Source organism: Stenella coeruleoalba (genome assembly GCF_951394435.1).
Source record: "Stenella coeruleoalba genome assembly, chromosome: 1".
Taxonomy (NCBI): domain Eukaryota; kingdom Metazoa; phylum Chordata; class Mammalia; order Artiodactyla; family Delphinidae; genus Stenella; species Stenella coeruleoalba.
The window spans coordinates 43,253,789-43,275,576 of record NC_137169.1 but is presented as its reverse complement, the minus strand read 5'-3'; the positions used below and the strand labels follow the sequence as shown (position 1 = coordinate 43,275,576).

The 21,788-nt window shown below is 36.2% G+C and overlaps 1 protein-coding gene across 2 annotated transcripts in view; it reads right to left on the bottom strand.

Annotated features, from left to right (window-relative positions):
* Positions 1–21,788, bottom strand: part of ZFYVE9 (zinc finger FYVE-type containing 9) — a 133,797-nt gene that overhangs the window by 63,194 nt on the left and 48,815 nt on the right. Inside the window, exons 4-9 of one of the 2 annotated variants that reach the window (XM_079903930.1) lie at positions 19,502–19,601; positions 16,876–17,052; positions 15,121–15,290; positions 9,042–9,162; positions 4,552–4,674; positions 2,564–2,719 (exon numbers count right to left, since the gene is read on the bottom strand). In XM_079903930.1, coding sequence (XP_079760056.1) covers positions 2,564–2,719; positions 4,552–4,674; positions 9,042–9,162; positions 15,121–15,290; positions 16,876–17,052; positions 19,502–19,601 — 847 coding nt within the window. The remainder of the gene's footprint in view (positions 1–2,563; positions 2,720–4,551; positions 4,675–9,041; positions 9,163–15,120; positions 15,291–16,875; positions 17,053–19,501; positions 19,602–21,788) is intronic. The other variant, XM_079903931.1, reaches the window with a different exon arrangement.

The window sequence follows — 21,788 nt, the reverse complement described above, 5'->3', positions numbered from 1 at the left end:
GAGGGTTTAAGGGCAAGTGAAATGCGTGAAGGCAGTCCAAAGGTACAAACTTCCAGTTAATAAGATAAATAAGTACTGAGGATGTAGGTACAGCATGGTGGCTATAGTTAACAGTAATGTACTATATATTTGAAAGTTGCTAAGAGAGTAGACCTTAAAAGTTTTCATCACAAAGAAAAAAAAATTTGTAACTATGTGTGATGATGGATGTTAACTAGACTTATTGATCATTTCACAATGTATACATATATCGAATCATTATAGTGTACACCTGAAACTAATATAATGTATGTGTCAATTATATCAATAAAAATTTTAAGTCAATTTTATTGAGGTATTATTTACACGGAATAATACCTACATATTTTAATTATACAGTTCAATGAGTTTTGAAAAATGTAAACACCCATGTAACCACTATTCCAATCACTATACAGAACATTTATATCAACCCAGAGAGTTCCCAGGGCCCGTCTACAATCAATTCTAGTGCTTGCACCCACACCTCACCCCAGACACACAATGATCTAATTTCCATCACCACAGATTCATTTTGCCTATTCCAGAGAATCACATAAATGTAACCACATAATATGTACTTTTTTGTGTCTGGCTTCTTTTGTTCAGTATTACTGTCTGTGAACTTCATCCATGTTACTGCATGTATCAGCAGTTTGTTTATCTTTCATTGTTATGCCGTATTCTAGTGCTCATCCACTTTAAGTTTGTTTATCCACTGTAATTGCTTCTTATCTGCTCTACCTGCTACCAGACACACAGACTTTGATCCATTTTCATACTGCTTCTAGAGTCATCTTTCTAAAACGCAAATCTGGTTATGTCATTCATTTCTTTCAATGGTTCCTCACTGCCTGCAGAATAAAGGACAAACTCCTAATCAAGACATTCATGAACCTCCCATGCCCTAGTCCCTGATGCCCTCTCAAAACCCATATAGGGCTTCCCTGGTGGCACAGTGGTTGAGAGTCCGCCTGCCGATGCAGGGGACGCGGGTTCGTGCCCCGGTCTGGGAGGATCCCACATGCCGCGAAGCGGCTGGGCCTGTGAGCTATGGCCGCTGAGCCTGTGCGTCCGGAGCCTGTGCTCTGCAACGGGAGAGGCCACAACAGAGAGAGGCCCACGTATCTCAAAAAAAAAAAAAACAAAAACCATATAAACATGCAATCTGAATACATTCAAACTGAGGGGAAAAAAAAGAATGTTTCAAGTAATTTCTGGAATGAAATTTAGGCCTAGAGGCTCCAGATGACTTCAAATTAACCCCATACATTTTGGAACTGACACAAATACTGAACAGTAAATACTGAACTGTACTTCACAGGTATCATGTGGTCAATTTCTAACATAGCACCTTGCCTTCATGTAATATTTCACCTAAAATATCATAATTATGACATAAAGGCATAATCTTTTATGCATAAGCCATAACCACATTAAAGATGAAACTTTGTATCATGCTTTTGTACTTATTTCAAGAGCATTTTCCATAAAAATACTACTTTTAATAGCTAAAAAATATTCTAAAAAAGATGCATTCATCTAAAAAATATAACACACTTAAACTTTTTTCCTATAGCTGGGCATTTAGGTTGCCTCTAAACTTTTGTGTTAAAATTAAGTAATACTATAATAAACACTTTCATGTACAAAGTGTATTTTACATTTCAGATAATTTCTTTGGCATAGAATCCCACAAGGGGAATTACCTGCATTCAGAAAGTATGAATAATTTATTATTTTAATATATTTATTAAAACATTATCAAATAACATATGAAAATAATTGTAATACCTTGGCTACCCTCACCCCATCCCAGTCTTGCTTCTCAGGGATAATCTCATTTATTATTCACTTGCTTTAGTTCTTATAGTACACTTTCCCTATTTATCAACTACAGATATTATTTTTTGACTTTTTATCATGATAAATGAGCACTTAGCTCAATTACACTACTTCTTACCTCCTCTATTAAACCTGCGGAAGGTTAACTTTGTAATGTCAAATAATACACTTAATTCTCTCTCAGCTTTTAATAGTATGTCTTTATATTAGTATCCTTAGTCTTTTCCAACTTCTAATAGCTATGCATTTACTTTTACATTGTTACAGGTAACAACATTTACAATTTATTTTGAAACCATAATAAAGTTGTCCATGCTAATGGTTTTTGAAACTTGAAAATTAAATGAATATTTACATTATGATTATATAAATATTGTTAACTGAAGTAGTAAGTTATCATTATGCTTCCTTCTACCGGATACCAATACTATATCCCCTAGGCCACTCAAAGGAAAATATTCTTACATCATGGTCAATGGATTATCTTACAACTCTGATTCTAGCCATTATAAAATAGTAACAACGTTTCACATAAAGTATTAAAAGTTATAACTTCCAAAAACCATGCCAAGTTCTAACTTGCCAATACTACCAAAGTCCAATGCCAGGTTTCCAAATTTTAAGACTATTATTTTGCATCTGAGTCCAAAATTTTTTATCATCTGTAAAGGGTGCAGACTAAGTCAGAAAGTATCCCCACCTGCCAGAGCATCCCGATAAAGCTGCACAAAATGGTTAAAGATATCCTTCGGCAAGCATTTTTCATCCGGTAGACACTGTAGAAGAATGACTATCTCAGACTGACCCACTGCATGCATTCCCTTGGTTGTGAAACACCAGCACTTCCTGTTCACATCTGTAGATGAAATAAAAAGAAATGAAGACATTCTTTTTAATCCTTACCCTTAAGAAATGCACAGACATCTTTGTTATAATACACCAAAGAATAAAATAGATCACACTGAGTCTGTATAATTCTGCTGTGAACTGTCACTGCACTAAGCCAAAGGACTATTGCAGAAAATAAAGCATACCAATGCCTCTTGCTCTAAGCAAACACTTAGAAAAACAACTGGAAGGGAAGTAAAAGAAGTAATAGTGAAAGAAAGTGCACTAAAAACTTTTAACTTCTATTATAAAAAGGTGTATTAAAAGAAACAACATTCCATCAACAATGAAATAAATTAAACCAAACTATGCATCCTCAGCTATAATGATTAAAGGATATATTCCCCAACCTGTGTGTGTGTGTGTGTGTGTGTGTGTGTGTGTGTGTGTATAATTAAATCACTTTACTAAGGGAAATAATTAAAACTAGAAACAAGAAAAACAATAAAAGCAATTATTATAGCCTTGGATTCAGGCTATGCCCTAAAGAAAATATATTTTGATATATACTTATTAAATTTAACCTGTGACTAAAAGAGTCTAGCTATTTAAATTATAGTTTTCCTGGGAGAAAATTCTAGATAATCAGCAACAGGACTTTACTTGACTTCATCTGGTAAAAAGCAGTGAAACAGATGGCTTTTCTGGACTAATTACTTCTACTTCTTCACTTTAAGGCTATGTAGAGTCACAACAGCACAAGCTATACGTAGTTCAAAAATAATGTTCAATCCTTGATATTTTTATTATTTGTATGCCAACACAACAAGATCCCCAATGGAACTGAAAAAGGGTTCAAATAAAATTATGGGTATCATGATGTAAATCAACACTAATAAAAGATTCCTTCCTTTCATTCTGTGAATTGTTTCTTTATATACCTAAACAAGAGGTGACAATCCAACTATATTAAGATGGTGCACACTTAAGGAACTCTAGGTTAGCTATTTTCTAAGCATAACTTATAAACTAGATACGGTAAATTGAAATTTCCAGCAAATTATTTTAAAATATGATCCTAGAAGGAAAGGTGGGAAGCATTAGCAGCTGGCCAAACATACAAGGGCGTGATTAGCAAACAAACCAGAAACCTGCATTTCATTTATACAGAACCTCTGAAGAATTTAGTATATTGGTGTTTCTGGTTTCCAAGGACAACTTAAAAGACATACATAATGGGAACTGGAGGACTGTTCCCCAATGCTTCCTTCCTCTCTCCAAAACTCTGCCTATTAACATTCATCCAGTATAAATGCATTGTCTATTTTCCAATACCATACTGGATTCAAGATTCTAGGTTACTATCCTCTCTCTTATTCTGATAGCTAAGAAACTAGCACCAAGAACTGAGAAGTTTCTTCTGAATCCTAAATTGTGATGTACTGAAGTTTTACTATGTGTTAGTTAACACTTCTCCCAAATAAGGTTTTGCACCATGATTAAGGTTTCTGGGATTTAAACCTAGCATGTAAATTGACCCCCCTGGATAATTTATCCACCTCCAGTTATTCTGGTGGTGAGTTGTGACTTAGCATACCCATCTCAGGAAGAACTTAACTCAGATGAGTTCAAGTTTCGTTTGGCTTTCCTCCATGGAGAATTCACCTATCTCACCCTTTGACTAAAAGCAAGTCTCAATCAGTCCAACAGTTGTCCTTGGGGATATATAATTTTATACAAACCAACTTCTTCCGTACCCAGTTTTCATTAAGATGTGGCTCTACATAAAAATACTTGCATGTAATGAATTTAATGACTCAGTATCTCATTTTAATTTAAAAAAACAAATTTCCAACTTACAATTTACAATTTTAACCATTGACAACAAATTTGCATTTAAAACAAATACAAGTGGGTCAGGGCCACCATCCTCCAATTGCTGCATTACTGAAATCTGTGATGGTTTCTCTTCTACAGCATAGTCTGTAAGGGGAGAAAACAATGTAAGCCATTGGTTAAAGAGACAAATCAAGACAGAAATCTGTTGGAGGAATGGCCTTATTATTCACAGGAAAGAGATAAGCAACTGATTTGTACACAGGTTTCACAGGGTGAACACAGGTTTATATCTGCTATCCGAGTGGCATATTAATAGTGCCCCTTTCACTCTTAAAAGTGCTCCAGTCCAGTTTGTATGATAACATGGTTATCCTATTTATAGACTTCTCCACGCAATGGTTTAGGCCACAGTCTAAAAACAACCCTTTGATTTAACAAAAATCCTCCAACTATCATAATAAGAATTTCACATATTACATGTTCTAAGACCAACATTTAAAATAATCCATGATATACAAGTAAGTGATAATACACTAGTTACCTCTAGAAAGGATGTCTAGGGGTTGAAGCAGAGGGGAATCCTACTTTTTACTCTATATGCTTTTGTACTGTTGAGATTTTTTACCATTAAAAAAAATCAAACTTTAAAAAATGCACCCAGACAATAAAAGTATCATAAGCGACTGGTTTTATGAAACAATTCCTCTAAGTATAAGTCAAGAAAGAGTTCAGTACAAAATAACACCATTTCCCACTGACCAATAGAAACCAAAATGTATTTTGGAAATGTATACACTATCAATGAAAATATTTACTGAAAAGAGAAATACTAAGTGACTTTCAAAAATTTTTTTTAATTAAGTTTTTCCACTGGAATACAAAATAGCAAAATTCTGGTTAAGACATAGTAATATGATTTAAGAAAGTGAATATACAATAGATAACTAGTTGCTGCTTCTTGGTAGGAGAGGTTTTGACAATTAGATTTAATGGATGTGACTTTTAATGAAAATGGAACCCTGAAATCTTATTTTAACAGCAGAGTAGGCCAATTTAATTTCTTATTAATTTAAGATTTATTAAAATAACCCAAATCTGAAACCTAAGTAGCAAATTTACTTACAAAAGAATATTTTTAGAGGGTCCTAGTAAAGGAGCAAAGGCATTATACAATCAAAAGAATGCTTAACTTTATGTGAAAGTTCATTGTTGAACTATCTGAGGCACAAGCTGCATTTGATAGTATGATCATTCAGCCAACACTACTGAGAGCCTAATATAGGCCCAGTACCATGCTAGGAGCAGAAGATACAAACATGAATTCAGACTGAAGGAATTCATGGTCTATAGAGAATAAAGAATCAGACCTATAAATATCTAAATTACAATGAAAAATGTGTTAATATAGTAACAGTCTATAAGGATTTCTATTTGAACAGAAATGAGGATGTAAAACACTACTACAAAGACAGCCGAGGTAGGATTCAGAGAAGTTTTCCATTAATATGGATTTTGAAAGGTTGAGGAGTTATTCAAGGAGTCTAGCATATAGAAGGGCATTCTACTCTAGACAGAGGAAAGAAAGATTAAAAAAATATTAATTACATGCCTACTTTGTACCAATTTTCTTGCTATGTACTTTCAGGTATGACATCTGATTTATTATTCATAATGACTCTTAATTAGCTATAGTTACCTAATTTTTAAAAAAAAATCTAGGAAAAATATTCAGAGAGGATAAATGACTTGCCCACTGGATCATACAGCTGGAATGGACAGTTACCAGATTAAAACTCAGGCTGGTTCAGCTCTGAAATCCATTCTCTTCCCACTATTCCACAGCATAAGAAAAAGCATGGAAGTATGAAATGTGAATATTCAGAAAACAGTAAATAACCTGTAGCATGCCTGTAAAGTACTGGGGTGTTGGCTGGAAATAAAATTAGATAAGTTGAGATAAGGTTACAAGGAACACTGTATGCCATGGTAAGCAATTTATACGGAAGGCACTGGGAACCCATTGAATTTTCTAAGCAAGAACAATCTATGATAATATCTACGTTTAAAAAGATAACTGGGGGCTTCCCTGGTGGCGCAGTGGCTGAGAGTCTGCCTGCCGATGCAGGGGACACAGGTTCGTGCCCCGGCCCGGGAAGAATCCACATGCCGCGGAGCGGCTGGGCCCGTGAGCCATGGCCGCTGAGCCTGCGCGTCCGGAGCCTGTGCTCCGCAACGGGAGAGGCCACAACAGTGAGAGGCCCGCGTACCGCAAAAAAAAAAAAAAAGATAACTGGGCCTAATCAAACTTATAAGCTTTTGCACTGCAAAGGAAACCATAAACAAAACAAAAAGAAAACCTACGGACTGGGAGAAAATATTTGCAAATGATGCGACCGACAAGGGCTTAATTTCCAAAATATACAAACAGCTCATAACAGCTTAATATCAAAAAAATAACCTAATCAAAAATGGGCAGAAGACCTAAGGAGACATTTCACCAAAGACATACAGATGGCCAACAGGCACATGAAAAGATGCTCAACATCACTAGTTATTAGAGAAATGCAAACCAAAACCACAATGAGGTACCACCTCACACCAGTCAGAATGGCCATCATTAAAAGTCTATGAATAACAAATGCTGGAGAGGGTGTGGAAAAAAGGGAACCCTCCTACACTGTTGGTGGGAATGTAAACTGGTGAAGCCACTATGAAGAACAGTATGGAGGTTCCTCAAAAAACTAAAAAAAGAGTTGCCATATGATCCAGCAATCCCACTCCTGGGCATATACCCGGGCAAAACTATAATTTGAAAAGATACATGCACCCCTATGTTCACAGTAGCACTATTTACAATAGCCAAGACATGGAAACAACCTAAGTATCCATCGATAGACAAATGGATAAAGAAGATGTGGTATGTGTGTGTGTGTGTGTGTGTGTGTATGTGTGTGTGTGTGTATACACACACACACACACACACACACACAATGGAATATTACTAAGCCATAAAAAAGAATGGAATAATGTTATTTGCAGCTACATGGGTGGACCTAAAGATTATCATACTAAGCCAAGTAAGTCAGAAAGAGAAAGACAAATACCGTATGATATCACTTATATGTGGAATCTAAAATATGACACAAATGAACTTATCTATGAAACAGAAACAGACTCACAGACATAGAAAACAGACTTGTAGTTGCCAGGGGGGAGGAGAGTGCAGGGGAGGGTTGGATTGGGAGTTTGGGACTAGCAGATGCAAACTATTGATATTATATATAGAATGGATAAACGACAGGTCCTATTGTATAGCACAGGGAACTATGTTCAATATCCTGGAACAAACCATGATGGAAAATAGTATCAAAAAGGATATATATACATGTATAACTGAATCACTTTGCTGTACACCAGAAATTAACACAACATTGTAAATCAACTATACTTCAAAAAAAAAGATAACTGGCACCAATATGTAAGAGTAAATAAAGGAGAGAAAGACTGAAGGCAGGGAGACCAGGTAAAAGACGAGGACAAAACTGAGGAGAGATTATTGATAAACCATCTCGACAAAACTGAGGAGAGATTATTGATAAATCATCTCCTGAAAATGTACTGACTGGATGCTGATCTGGATCTATCAACAAGAAACTTTTGCATAAAGATAAGCATTCTTTTTTTTTTTTTTTTTTTAATTTACTTTTTTGCTGCATTGGGTCTTCATTGTTGTGCCCGGGCTTTCTCTAGTTGCTGCGAGCGGGGGCTACTCTTTGTTGTGGTGCGCCGGCTTCTCATTGCGATGGCTTCTCTTGTTGCAGAGCATGGGCTCTAGGCACGTGGGCTTCAGCAGCTGTGGCTCACGGTCTCTAGAGCGCAGGCTCAGTAGTTGCAGTGCATGGGCTTAGTTGCTCTGCGGCATATGGGATCTTCCCGGACCAGGGCTCGAACCCGCGTCCCCTGCATTGGCAGGTGGATTCTTAACCACTGCGCCACCAGGGAAGCCCAAGGTAAGCATTCTTTTGACTAATTAGTAACTTTGCGTCTTACCAGGACTCACTAAAAATATTTTTTAACAGAAAATTGCTACTTAAGTTCAGAGCTCTCCACTTATTATATACACATTTCTGAATGTGCATTGTACTTCAAAACAAGAAGTTAAATTAATGTACTGACTGTATCATATGGGCTAATCCTAGAACTATAAGCAACTCTTCAGAGTATTATGTGCTTTGGAATATGAAGAACTGCCAATAAGCTACATTTATACACAGTGGGAATTAAAAATAATATTACATCCTTCCAACATAGGAAATGATAATATAAAAACATAAATATCTTCTCTAAAACAATCAGTAACAGCACCAATGCTTTTCATGGCACTGAGTAGTCACCTTCTTTGTTGGAGAAGAGAAAGGTGATTATCACTTGAATTCTATCTCCTTCCCTTAATTAGAAGGCAACATTTGGCATATATAACCATCCCTGTTTAAACATTTAAGTCCACATACCTCCTTTTACACCAGTGGAGATGAGAATGGGAGGAAGGCCATCTTCAGGAATAAGGTTCATTGCACTGCCAACAGGACTTCCAACCTGAGTTATACTTCCAGAGAATAGAGAAATATCCGTCTAGGAAAAGCAAATAAGCAAAGAGAGCATTACACACAGTTGAAGACTTCTGCAGAACAAACTCAAGACTACAAATGGGAATTTAAGTGAAAATTTCATATTCATACTTTTTGAAAGAGAGCACAAGATACTCATTAACCTGTGGTTTCCCAAGGACTGGGCTTATACTATGAAAATGTTTATAATTGTATAGTTTCTCCTTTTGGCATCATCAAATCATAGTAATGAGAGAAAAGATCTTGTAACCTGGGTTAAAGCTTCCTTTACCAAGGTTTCTTTTGCCATAAAAGAAAAATATTTTTTAAACTTGCAGTGGCAACAGAAAAAAACTTCCAATATTATCTCGTAATTTCTGAACCTTGAGAATTGGGGTGACCATTGTACAACAATGTGAATGTAATTAAAAATGATTAAAATGGTAAATTTTATTTTATGTCTTTTTTACCACAATAAAAATAATTAACTTTGATGAAGGAGTTTTCATTTACTTTGTCATGAAATTAAACTTCAAGTTCATTTTTCTTTGCATTAATATGAAGATCACATTAACTACACTTAATAAAGTATAATGTTGCAAAATACATTGAGTGGGGTTAAATCCACTTAACAATTTAATAGAATATGCTCAAAGATCTATTAAAATGATGCTCTATATTCTTCTTAAGCAAGAAATAGAAGTTTTAAGCACTATTTACAATAGCCAAGGCATGGAAGCAACCTAAGCATCCACTGACAGATGAATGGGTAAAGAAGATGTGGTACGTACACACACACACACACACACACACACACACACACACACACACACACACACACACACACACAGGAATATTACTCAGCCATAAAAAAGAAGGAAATAATGCCATGTGTAGCAACATGGATGGACCTAGAGATTATCATACTAAGTGAAGTAAGCCAGAAAGAGAAAGACAAATATATCACTTATATGTGGAATCTAAAAAAAAATGATACAAATGAACTTACTTACAAACAGACTCACAGACGTAGAAAACAAACTTATGTCTACCAAAGGGGAAGGGTGGGGGGGGGGTGATAAATTAGGAGCTTGGAATTAACAGATACACACCAGTTTACATAAAATAGATAAACAACAAGGTCCTACAGTATAGTACATGGAACTATATTCAGTATCTTGTAACAATCTATAAAGGAAAAGAATCTGAAAAAGAATATATATATATATATATATATATATATATATATATATATATAAAAAACTGAATCACTTTGCTGTACACCAGAAATTAATACAACATTGTAAATCAATAATACTTCCATTTTTAAAAAAGAAAGCTTTTAAGAAGTTAAAGGAAAAGCATATAAAAACTTTTTAACATGTTTAGGGACTTCCCTGGTGGCACAGTGGCTGGGACTCTGTGCTCCCAATGCGAGGGGCCCTGGTTTGGTCCCTCACTGGGGGGCTGGGTGCCGCATGCATGCTGCAGCTGGGAGTTTGCATGCCGCAACTAGGGAGCCTGCCAGCCGCAACTGGGGGGCCCACGAGCCGCAGCTGGGGAGCCCGCCTGTCGCAGCTAGGACCCGGCACAACCACATGAATAATAAAATAAGTAAAAAATTTTTTAAATACATAGGATTCTCATTTTTAAAAAACTGTTTAACATGTATAAAAATGTTTATAGCAGCTTTACTCAAATAGCCAAAGTGTGGAAACAATCCAAATGTCCATTAATAGGAAAATAGATAAATTGTGGTACAGCCATATGATGGAATATTACTCAGAAATAAAAATATTTACTTTTGAGGCACACAACACAGATAAATCTCATTAAGTATTTTTAAAATAAATTTATTTATTTATTGGCTGCATTGGGTCTTCGTTGCTGCGCACGGGCTTTCTCTAGTTGCGATGAGTAGGAGCTACTCTTTGTTGCAGTGTGCAGGCTTCTCATTGCAGTGGCTTCTCTTTGTTGTGGAGCATGAACTCTAGGCACTCGGGCTTTAGTAGCTGTGGCTCACAGGCTCTAGACCACAGGCTCAGTAGCTCTGGCGCTCAGGCTTAGCTGCTCTGCGGCATGTGGGATCTTTCCAGACCAGGGCTCAAACCCGTGTCCCCTGCATTGGCAGGCAGATTCTTAACCACTGTGCCACCAGGGAAGTACCTCATTAAGTATTAGAGTTTAAGAAGCTAGACACAAAACATTATATATTATATTTTTCCATTTATATGAAATTCAAAAACAGGCAAAACTAATCTATGGTGATACAAGTCCGAATAATGGTTACCTTGGGGGAAAGGGGGCAGGTATTGACAGAAAAAGGGCATGAAGGAAACTTCTATAGTGATAGAAATGTTCTGTGTATCTTTATCTAGGTGGTGGTTACACGGGTGTGTGTCTCTATATATATGTATATATAGAGACACACACACATATATGTATGTTCATCATGTGTTTCCTAAAGATTAATGCTCCTTAAGTACTTTGCTATATATATTTTATACTTGAATAAAGATTAAAACTATTTTAAAAAATGCCTATGTCTTATATTTTTGTCTATACTGTCTATAATTTAGGACTGTAAGTTTTTAGTGGGTTTTTGCTAAAATTTTTGCAGTGTTCTCAGTACATCGTCCTATTAGGAAATGTGGAAAATTGTATTGGCTAAACATTACTGATTTGAAGTAAATCAATAAAGTTAGATTTAGAATAGGAAATAAAGTAACCTATTCTAACTTGCTATTTAGTGATGCATAAATCTACCTTTTGATATTGTAAGAAGTGGTCATCTGGCTTCTACTTAAGTATCACCTATGAAAAGAAGTTGTTTCATTTACTGAGCACCTTTTAAGTGCCAGGCACTCTATTATTAGGTCATAAAGATGACAAAAATATATTCAACTCTGGCCCTAAAGAATTTGTTTTCCCTCATTTTACCAGATAAATATTAAAATAAAGTGTTGAACAATGTGAGAGCACAGAAATAAAATAACTAACTTGTTTGTTTCTCTTAAACTGACCTGAACTTTGTTTCCTTATAATAGTAATTCACTAGAGCTTCCTCATTCATTCAAAACATTTATGCTTTAAGAACCTATCATCGGGGCTTCCCTGGTGGTGCAGTGGTTAAGAATCCGCCTGCCAATGCAGGGGACACGGGTTCAAGCCCTGGTCCAGGAAGATCCCACATGCCGCGGAGGAACTAAGCCCATGCGCCACAACTACTGAGTCTGCGCTCCAGAACCCACGCGCCACAACTACTGAAGCCTGTGATCCTAGAGCCCGTGCTCTGCAACAAGAGAAGCCACTGCAATGAGAAGCCTGCGCACGGCAATGAAGAGCAGCCCTCGCTCACCGCAACTAGAGAAAGCCCGTGCACAGCAACGAAGACCCAGCACAGCCCCCCAAAATAAATAAATAAAAATTTTAAAAAAAGAACCTATCATATAATTTAAGAGATGTAAACGAAGTTTTGTAGAAAGAAAAAAGTCATCACTGTATAAACACTATAGTTATAATTGATTTAGGTAAGATTGTCAAAGGACAGTAAAATCAGGGGACTTCCCTGGTAGTCCAGTGGTAAAGAATCTGCCTTACAATGCATGGGACACAGGTTTTATCCCTGGTCAGAGAATTAAGATCCCACATGCCGCGGGGCAACTAAGCCTGTGCACCACAACTACTGATCTCATGCGCCTCAACTAGAGAGCCTGTGTGCCGAAAACTACAGAGCCCACATGCCCTGGAGCCCACACGCCACAACTAGAGAGAAGCCCGCGCACCACAACAAAGAGCGCAGGGGCCACAACGAAAGATCCTGTATGCCTCAACGAAGACCTCACGTGTTGCAACTAAGACCTGAAGCAGTCAAAAATAAATAATAAAGAAATCTTTAAAAAGTAGATATATACATATATATATATATATATAAAGGACAGTAAAATCATTGACTGAAAGATTGTAGGGGAACAGGATACCCAGAGTCTCAAAGTATCACCCCTCACTTTACTTCTTAATTGCAAAGAGGAAAAGCTACTTTTGCAGTGGAGAAACACAGGAGACATCAATTTAACCAATTATCAAACAGATACTTCTTGATGTGTTCCACTAAGAAATGACCATCACTTATGGTAGTATTATTCCTGCCAAAAATATTTAATCTGAAACTAAAATCATGAGGAAAAACCCAGAAAACAGAAATTAAGGACTTTATGCCAAACATGGCCTAAATGCTTCCAAAATGTTAATGATGTGAAAGACAAAAAAGTGAGAGAACTGTTCTAAATTAAAGAAAATCAAAGAAACATGAGAACTAAATGCAATTGTGATCCTTGATGGTATGCTAATTTTTTAAAAAAGACTTTAATAAAAAAATTTATATACACACACACACACACACACACACACACACACGTGTATAAATGAAAGAATAAAGAACATCATGGGACAATTGGGGAAATCTGAATATGGACTATATATTTGATAATACATAGAATTATATGTTAAATTTCTTTCTCATATAATTATATTGTACTTACGTAAGAAAATCACTTGTTCTTAGGAAACATGAGCTGAAGTATTAAGTGATAAAGTGCAACTAATCCTCAAATGGTTCCTCAAAAAACAGTGTGTGTGTGTGTGTGTGTGTGTGTGTGTGTGTGTGTGTGTGTGTAGGGGTAAAGTAAATGTGGCAAAATGGCAACAATTGGTGAATATGGGTGAAGAGTATATGGGGGTTCACTGTACTATTCTTGCAACTCTTCTGTGGATTTGAAATTTTTCCACATAAACAACTGGAGAAAAAAAGAAATGTTCTTGACAAAGTCATTGTATAGATTCAAAGAAGAACAAGTCATACAGTTCTGGCTGCTGTCTTCTGCGGCCACAGAAAAATCCCCCAAAACAGACTTACACATATTTAAAGACAGTAACATGGTTTAATGTACCTTCACCAAACAGGAAATTTATCTCTGTATGTCAATAAATCTAATCTTAATAATGCACAATTTCAATTATAACCAAATCCGCAAATTATGTAAATTTCTAGAAAAATATTACTGAACATAAATGTAAATAAACAGTAACCATGAAAACTTCAAAAGTAAAAACTTTATCCAAACTCTGATCCTCTTATTTTATTTTAAAAAAAAGCCAGACACACATACTTTGTTGGAACTAATCACCTTATTATAATCTTGACCACCATATTCAATGGGGCAAACAGCAATAAGAAAGGGACCCACTGTATAAACGATCCTACATGTATACTTTCCAATTATGGTCCTAGGTGGCTCTATTCTTTCACAGACTCAAAAAAATGTAGCTAGTATTTGACCCTTCTGAAAATTAGTCCCCAAACTGTGACCAGTGTATCCTATAGAGACAAAGTAAATGTGACATCACAGCACGAGCTAGTTTCCTTACATAAATTATGAGTCTACCATCCATTAAGTCAGTGGTTTATTTTTAAGCTTTAGAATCCTTTTAAAAAGTCTTATTTGGAAACACAACAGGCAGACCAGAAAAAAGTAGAGATGCTTGGGTTGAAGAAAAAGGAATCCTCAGCCACATTCCTATTTCCTGGCCCTTCCTCACCACGGCAACTCCCTGGCAGCTACCACAGAACCTGGGGAATATGCTTTGAAAACCAAGGTATCAAGGGACCAGGATTCGCTCTAGCACAGTCTCTAGCTACAGTACGTAGACTGAGCTCACCTGAGAACAACCTTTATAAGGATCTTTCTCCTGAAAAAACTTCCAAATATAGAACAAACAAGAACAACTGGTTTTGCCACATTTATTTTACCACTAGACACACACACAAGAATGCACACACACATACACACACATGCACTAAGCTGTATCTGAAGTCTATGACGTTCCAAAGAAAGGTCAGTCAACCTAGAAAAAGACAAGACAGAGGCAGAACAGTGCTGAGTAAAGTAAGTACTCAACTTTAGTTGCTGTTTTGTTTTCTTACCTCTGCTGATAGGGGACTGGTAGTTACTGGCTTGACTGGGTCATGTGACACAGCCAGGGTTCCTGCAGAGGAAGTTCCATTCATGGTTAATTTGGCTGCATCAGCAACTTCTCCATTAGGCAAGATCCCATCAGCAAACCAAACTCGCCTCTGCTCTCTGGGCTGAGCCACTTGAGGAGCCAGAAAAATAAAACAGGTAACACTGTGACATTGATAGGGTTTCTAACATCAAGAAGAGAAGGTCACCAATCTCAGATGTACAAAGAAATCACTATTTAGCATTTTATACTTCTAAATATAATTGTAACTGTATAAAAGTGGTTATAAATTAATAAAAATACACATTTAAATATACTCCTTACTTCTGTAATTTATATGTAAAGATTTAAAACACTTCGCTTTAAAGCATTAAATATGCCTATGATTATGTCACATACTCTGTCCCATATCACTAACAGAGAAACTAGGGAAGGTGTTTGAAGTGCCTAGGAAATAAACTAATAGCCCGGAAAAAATATCTAGAAATAGACATCCACAGCTCCTAAAAGTATGAGGTTTCTGTAGGAATAAAATATCTAGAAAAGTGATATGGTATTTTTAAAAGGCAAAAGATGCCCTGAAGAATGTTGAAGAATTATTAATTAATAAAAGAAGAGTTGGCACAGATATGTAAGAATTGGGAAGCAAACTGACCAGATCTTTGGCTAAAGTGTAACTGAAGAAGAAAAAGACTGATCCGGCAGTGCAGATAGTGAAATGCAGTAGTCTGCATTTTAGTAAAAGGATGGGGAAAAGCTGGAAAACTGAGTCTGACGAAATGATCTCTTTAAATCCAGTTTTGAAAATCAATTCAAACGGCCAAAACAAAGAGAGACCAGGGAAGAACAACAAAAACAACAAATGAAGTAAAGAGAATAAAGATTTTAAGAACGAAAGCCTGAGCTCAGAAGAGTATGATAATGTCAATAGAAGTTTTTGATCTTCAAAAGGGGAGGGCTATTTTACAAGGGGAAAGGAATATTGCTAGACAAAAAGATACGAAATTAATGAAAGAAGACAGAGTTTAATTATCAGGGGAGACTTCTTGACAGATCATTTTAAGGAAATATTTGTTATTTTTACTATTGATAATCCCCTGAACTTACAAAGTGCCTTTCATCTGACAATATCATAATCATAAAGATATAATAAACTAAAATAAGTTGAGCCTATGATTTTCTACCTATCATATGATATAATCAGAATTAAAGTTCTGGATTTTATAAATGTCTGTGTACCTAACACAGTATTTTCATATTTTTACAGGAACAGATTAAAAATGAAAAGAGAAAATGGCAATATATATTCCAAAAGGCAATACTAGAATGGGCTGGTCAGAAAAAAGAATTCTTATTTTCATCACTTACTAAATTCCTGCAAAGAACACTATGGTAGGCATGACGCTAGGATTTTGCAGGCTGATTTCAAATTCTGCAACTCTTTTCAAATAAAAGCAAAGTAATTACTCCATTCTTAAGTTGGAGAGGGTACTGGCATATTTTTAGAGGTGCCTCCAAAATATCAGGCAACACAATATTCTTCTTTACTTGCCCAGAAATAGTCTCAACACATTTCTCACCTTGTTCTTCCACTTTAAGAACCACCCAAAGGGACTTATCTGCAGTGTGTTAAAGACTTGTGATGTAAAATCACATCAGCACCTTTTCAGAGGAACTTGGTGAGGAAAAAGAGAGAGAATAGCACATGATCCCCTACCTTCTGCTCCAGGGTGCTTTAAAACTCCCACAGGTACCATCACAGTGGGAGGTGGAGAGCTCAGGGCTCCTGAGGCCTGAGCTTGCTGCAAGGGAGGGATAGTAGAACAGTATTCAGCAGGATTGTTAGGGTTAGGGCTCTGGCTTGAGGCACTCATCATGTTCTCCCAGGCTTGAGCTAAAGCAAATACAGACACAATCAATGTGAATGGATTGCAAAATATGGACATCAAGACCTCCACAATACTGGATAAATAATGTAGTTCCTCCTAATTAACACTCATAGTATGTCTCTCTTCCAGCTAGTGAAGGTATTAAGGAGATAGGTGATTTTATTCAATAAAGGAGACCATGTAGTTAAGTAAGCTATTTGGAAGCAACAAATAAGAATTACATGATACTTCTGATATAAACTGATAGCGGATCAGTCTGAGGTTAATGACTAGGCCCCTGGCTTCTTTAAAGGGGACCATATACTCCCTTAAGAGGGAGTAAAACAACATTAAATTTATTAAGGACTTGCAACTGGGATAGCATTTAGACATTCCTGGTGGGTAGGGCAGGTTTAATATTCAATGCATTTTATAAAATTCTGTCAAAAATCAAAATCAGGGGCTAAAATAACATAACTCCACTATATGATATCTTTTGATTCATTTCTAGGTTTTTAGGCTCTTCTTAGTTGAGGTAAAATCTCATTTTAAAAATTCTGAAGCCTAAAGCTCAGGAGAACACATCTCAACATTTCCGTGAATTTTGCTTTTGTGCAATCATTACCCTGTGTAAAAGTATCCATCAAAAACAACCATTTCACATCTTTGGTGTGTCTCAAAAGCACAGGACCCATTTGAACATGAAAATGTGCCAATATCACGTAAGTGCCATCAACCAATATGAATGATCACAAATGTGTTAAGGTTCTGTATACTCTATAATTTTACTAACTAAATACTGACATATCAACTATTGTTTTTAAAGTAAATAGGATGAAAGATACTACAGAAATGAAAGATATAAATTTTATCTTCTGGGTTCAGGTAATATCACATGCCCAGGAATAGAAACCACCCAATTTTTGGAGCATCTTTTTAAAAATCTCATTCTACATCAAAGAATGATCCATAAGATTTTGAATACTTATTGCCTCCAAACTGCAGGACAAAGCTAGAAACAACAGCTATGTTCCTTTGAAAGCACTGGCAGGAAGAGGGAAGGAAGAGAAAAGGAGAAAGGGGAAAAGGGATAGGGAACACTGAAAAGCATCAAATCAAATATTCAGTAAAAGACCAGGCTAAGCCATGCGAGAGGAAAAGACGTTGGAAAAACCACAAAAAGTAGATTATTTTAGGATCCCCTTGTTAAGGGCATCCTTGGCTTAATAAAAAGTAAGTATTCCATATGAATCCTCTGCCATTTCCTTCATCTTTAGCTATGCCAAGTTAAAAAAAAAAAAAAAGCCATCAAGTTGGAAGACCTCAACAAATAAAAGAGGTATCAGGTATTGAAATTAAGCAGCATGCTCTTATCTGTGGATGAATATCCAAAAATGAAATCATCACTGAGTGAAATAACCACCATCTGAAAAATGACCCTTAAGAGTAAAGAGAATGAATTCATATTTGATCAAAATTATAAGAATTCAGAAATGGGAGGAAATTGGGTGGACCATAGGAAATTAGAACAGATCAGATTAAATGACATGCAATAGGTTAATAAGGAAGCAACAGGAAAACATCACTATGAGCAATGCAGACACACAGAGCAGGAGGGGCCTTGAGCAGATAAGTTTCAGCCTCCAGGAGACACATTATCCTGGCACAAGCAGCAGTGGTGTCTAAGTTCAACATTTTATGTCTATTAGTAACTGTTCTGGCAACTGTACAAAGATGCACTCAAAGAGAAAATACTATACAGCCTAATCAATTTTATTGTATCTCTTTACAAGAATACTCTGGGGGGCGGGGGTTGTCTGTTTGGGGAGTTTTGTTTTAACTAAAATGCCCTTGGATTTATTTCCAGTCCTGCAAAAGGTGAACACTGGCTAAGCTATATTTACCTTCTCCTGGCCATATTCTTTTACCACATAAGTAAATTAAAAACTATTACTCTTATGACAAATCTAAGTAGTATTAAGATGATAAGTGACAGAAAAAATGCAATTTTCTATTTGATTCGAGATGCTAAAATATTTATTTTTAACAAGATGAGTGAACCAAAGTGTCAATAAGAATGTGTTCTAAATTATTAAGATATTCCCTAGAAAGAGAAAGCTTCCCTTAAAAGGAAAACATCAGCCCAATTTTAATATTTAATCATCTCAGTGGTCAATAGCCCCCTCCCCACTCCCAGTCCAGTCATTTCACAAGAACATTAACAGCCACAGAGCACCAGATTTCCACAAGAATTTCCTTTTTTCCTACAAAACTTACCTGACTTTAGCATTTATTCATTAAATTAGGCACAGGAATTCTGAAATGCTAAGGTATTTTTAAATTTTTCAGGTAAAGTTATGACATTTGAGAAGGTGAGCAACTTGTAGAGCAAGGAAGGAAAAAACAGTAGTCTCTTCATTGGAATTCTCTTGTTCCGTCTCAATAACTGTGAATTCAACCTGTTTTAATACTTACCATTCATTAGCACTGAATGGCAGATTACACATACTCTAGCTTCCTTTCTATCCATGTATAACAGTTTACATTTCAAGCTACAGCAGGAAGCACAGAAAACCTGCAGGAAAAAGAATATACTAAATTTACTTAGGATCACAGTATAAAGGAAGTAAACCAATACTGACCAACACTGAGAGACAGGGAACAGTACTAATACAACACTAAAAACTTCAAAGGAAAATGCAATTGAGGAAGCTGGGTACAAGACCCAATTCAAAAGCAAGAAAGAGATTAACATGTCTGTCAAAAATAAGGAAAGTGAAATTGCTGGCTGAGAACAAAAATCTCAGCCAAGATTACACACCAAATACATAGCAGGGGAAAAATATCTAAGCTGCCCTTAGGCAAAATTCCTGTACTCAATATCACATAACATGGGCGTTTAGAACAGTAACATCTGCTATTTCTGTTTGAAGAGGCAATATAGCAGGTGAAATAAACAAAGACTGGGAATTCTGGGCTTTAACTTCTGTTTTTTTTTACTGTCCTTATGTGCAGAATAATAATCATACCATCTGCTTTCACTGGTTTGCTATGAAGGCCAGGAAAGATCAAAATACACAACTCAATCATAAAAATATGCACAGCCCCAGCTACAGGGAATCAGAGCAGACAACCAAAAATTGGCCATGCCAATTTCCAGCACCTTATTTCCACTTTCCAGGGTCAGTTCCCGACAATCTTACTTTCTTCTTCCTTCCATACCAGGCAACAAGGATCGCCTTAGCTCCCTGTTAAGATTTATCTTCTTGAGAACTCATTAGTCCCTTATCACAGAGAGCTCCATACAGGCAGAAAGGTGTTCCCAGTAGTGTAAATTTTATTAATCCAGTTTTTATGGACAGTATGTATCCTATATCTTACAAAGATGAAACAAGAGATGAGGTCCTATTAAAGACAAAGTGAGAGCAATCATCTATCTCTTCTTCTACTAGATGTAATTAATATACCTAGCTAACATTTACATTTTTCAGAGGCTTCACATTTTCAAAGTAACTCTGTGCTACAGGGAGAACAGGGGATATATTATCCTTATTTTCTATCAGAGGAAAATAAATTTGGATGGTTAAAAGACTTGCTCAAGTTCACAGCAAACTGTATGAATACTAGGCACTTTACATACATGTATTATCCTATTCAGCCTCATAAATTCTATGAAGGCACTCATTTATAATTAACAGAGTTAAATAAACAAAGGTGAAGAAAAACTGCTCTGTCATACAGCTAGTAGGTTACATAAAAAGTCTCCAAAGGCTCTGTTCTTAACCACTATGTAATGCTGTCTCATACTATTCATGTATCATTTTGAGACTTTGATTTTTCCTTCTCCATCACTATGACCACATCCAGTCAGTCACTAAGTCCTGTTGTTCTCTCTCTTAAATGGTTCTCCCCAAACCCCACCTCTTCCTCTCCATCCTATGCTGCTGCCTTTATTCAAGCCTTTATTATATGAGGCCTAGAAGATCATCAAAATCTATTATCTGTCCTCCTAACCTTCAGATGTGTCTGTCCAATTATCTTTCACACAAATGCCAAATGATAGAACTTCCTAAAAATTAAATTGAATTGTTAATATTGAAATCCTTCAATAACCTTTCTAATCAAGAAGTAAAACCAAGAAGCCTTCATTCACTCACTTATTCCACAAATATTTGAGCTTTGATTATGTACTGGGCACTGGGCTACCCTATTGGGTGTAGCAGTGAACAGAACAGATATGGCCCTTGCTTTTGTGGAATTTACAGTCTACAGAGGTTATAATCTAAAATCAAATAATAACACAAGTGAGTGTAAAATTACTTGCTTCAAAAGAAGTACATGGTAAAATAAGATCATGTAATCTAGGTTTTACCTAGATTGGCAGGGTCAGGGAAGATTTTATTTAGGAAATGACAGAGATAAAATCTGAAGTATGGGTAAGTTTTCTATGCATAAAATGGTACCAAGGAGAGAAACAAGAGTAAGCAGAAGAAATACCATGTACCAGGGTGCCATCAGAGTTAGAACATGGCTCTTTCAAGAAACTAAAAAGGGTTAATGTGGCTAGAGACCCTGAGAGTTAAGGGATGCATGCAATGAGACGAGGCCAGACCAAGCAAAGGTTCTCTAGGTTGTATTAACAGTTTTGGTCTTTTTAACAGAGCAATGGGAAATCACTTAAATGTTTTAATCAAAGAAAAAGACATGATCAGATCTGCATGGCTGCAACGTGGGGGAAAAATAGAGGGGACCAAGAATAAAT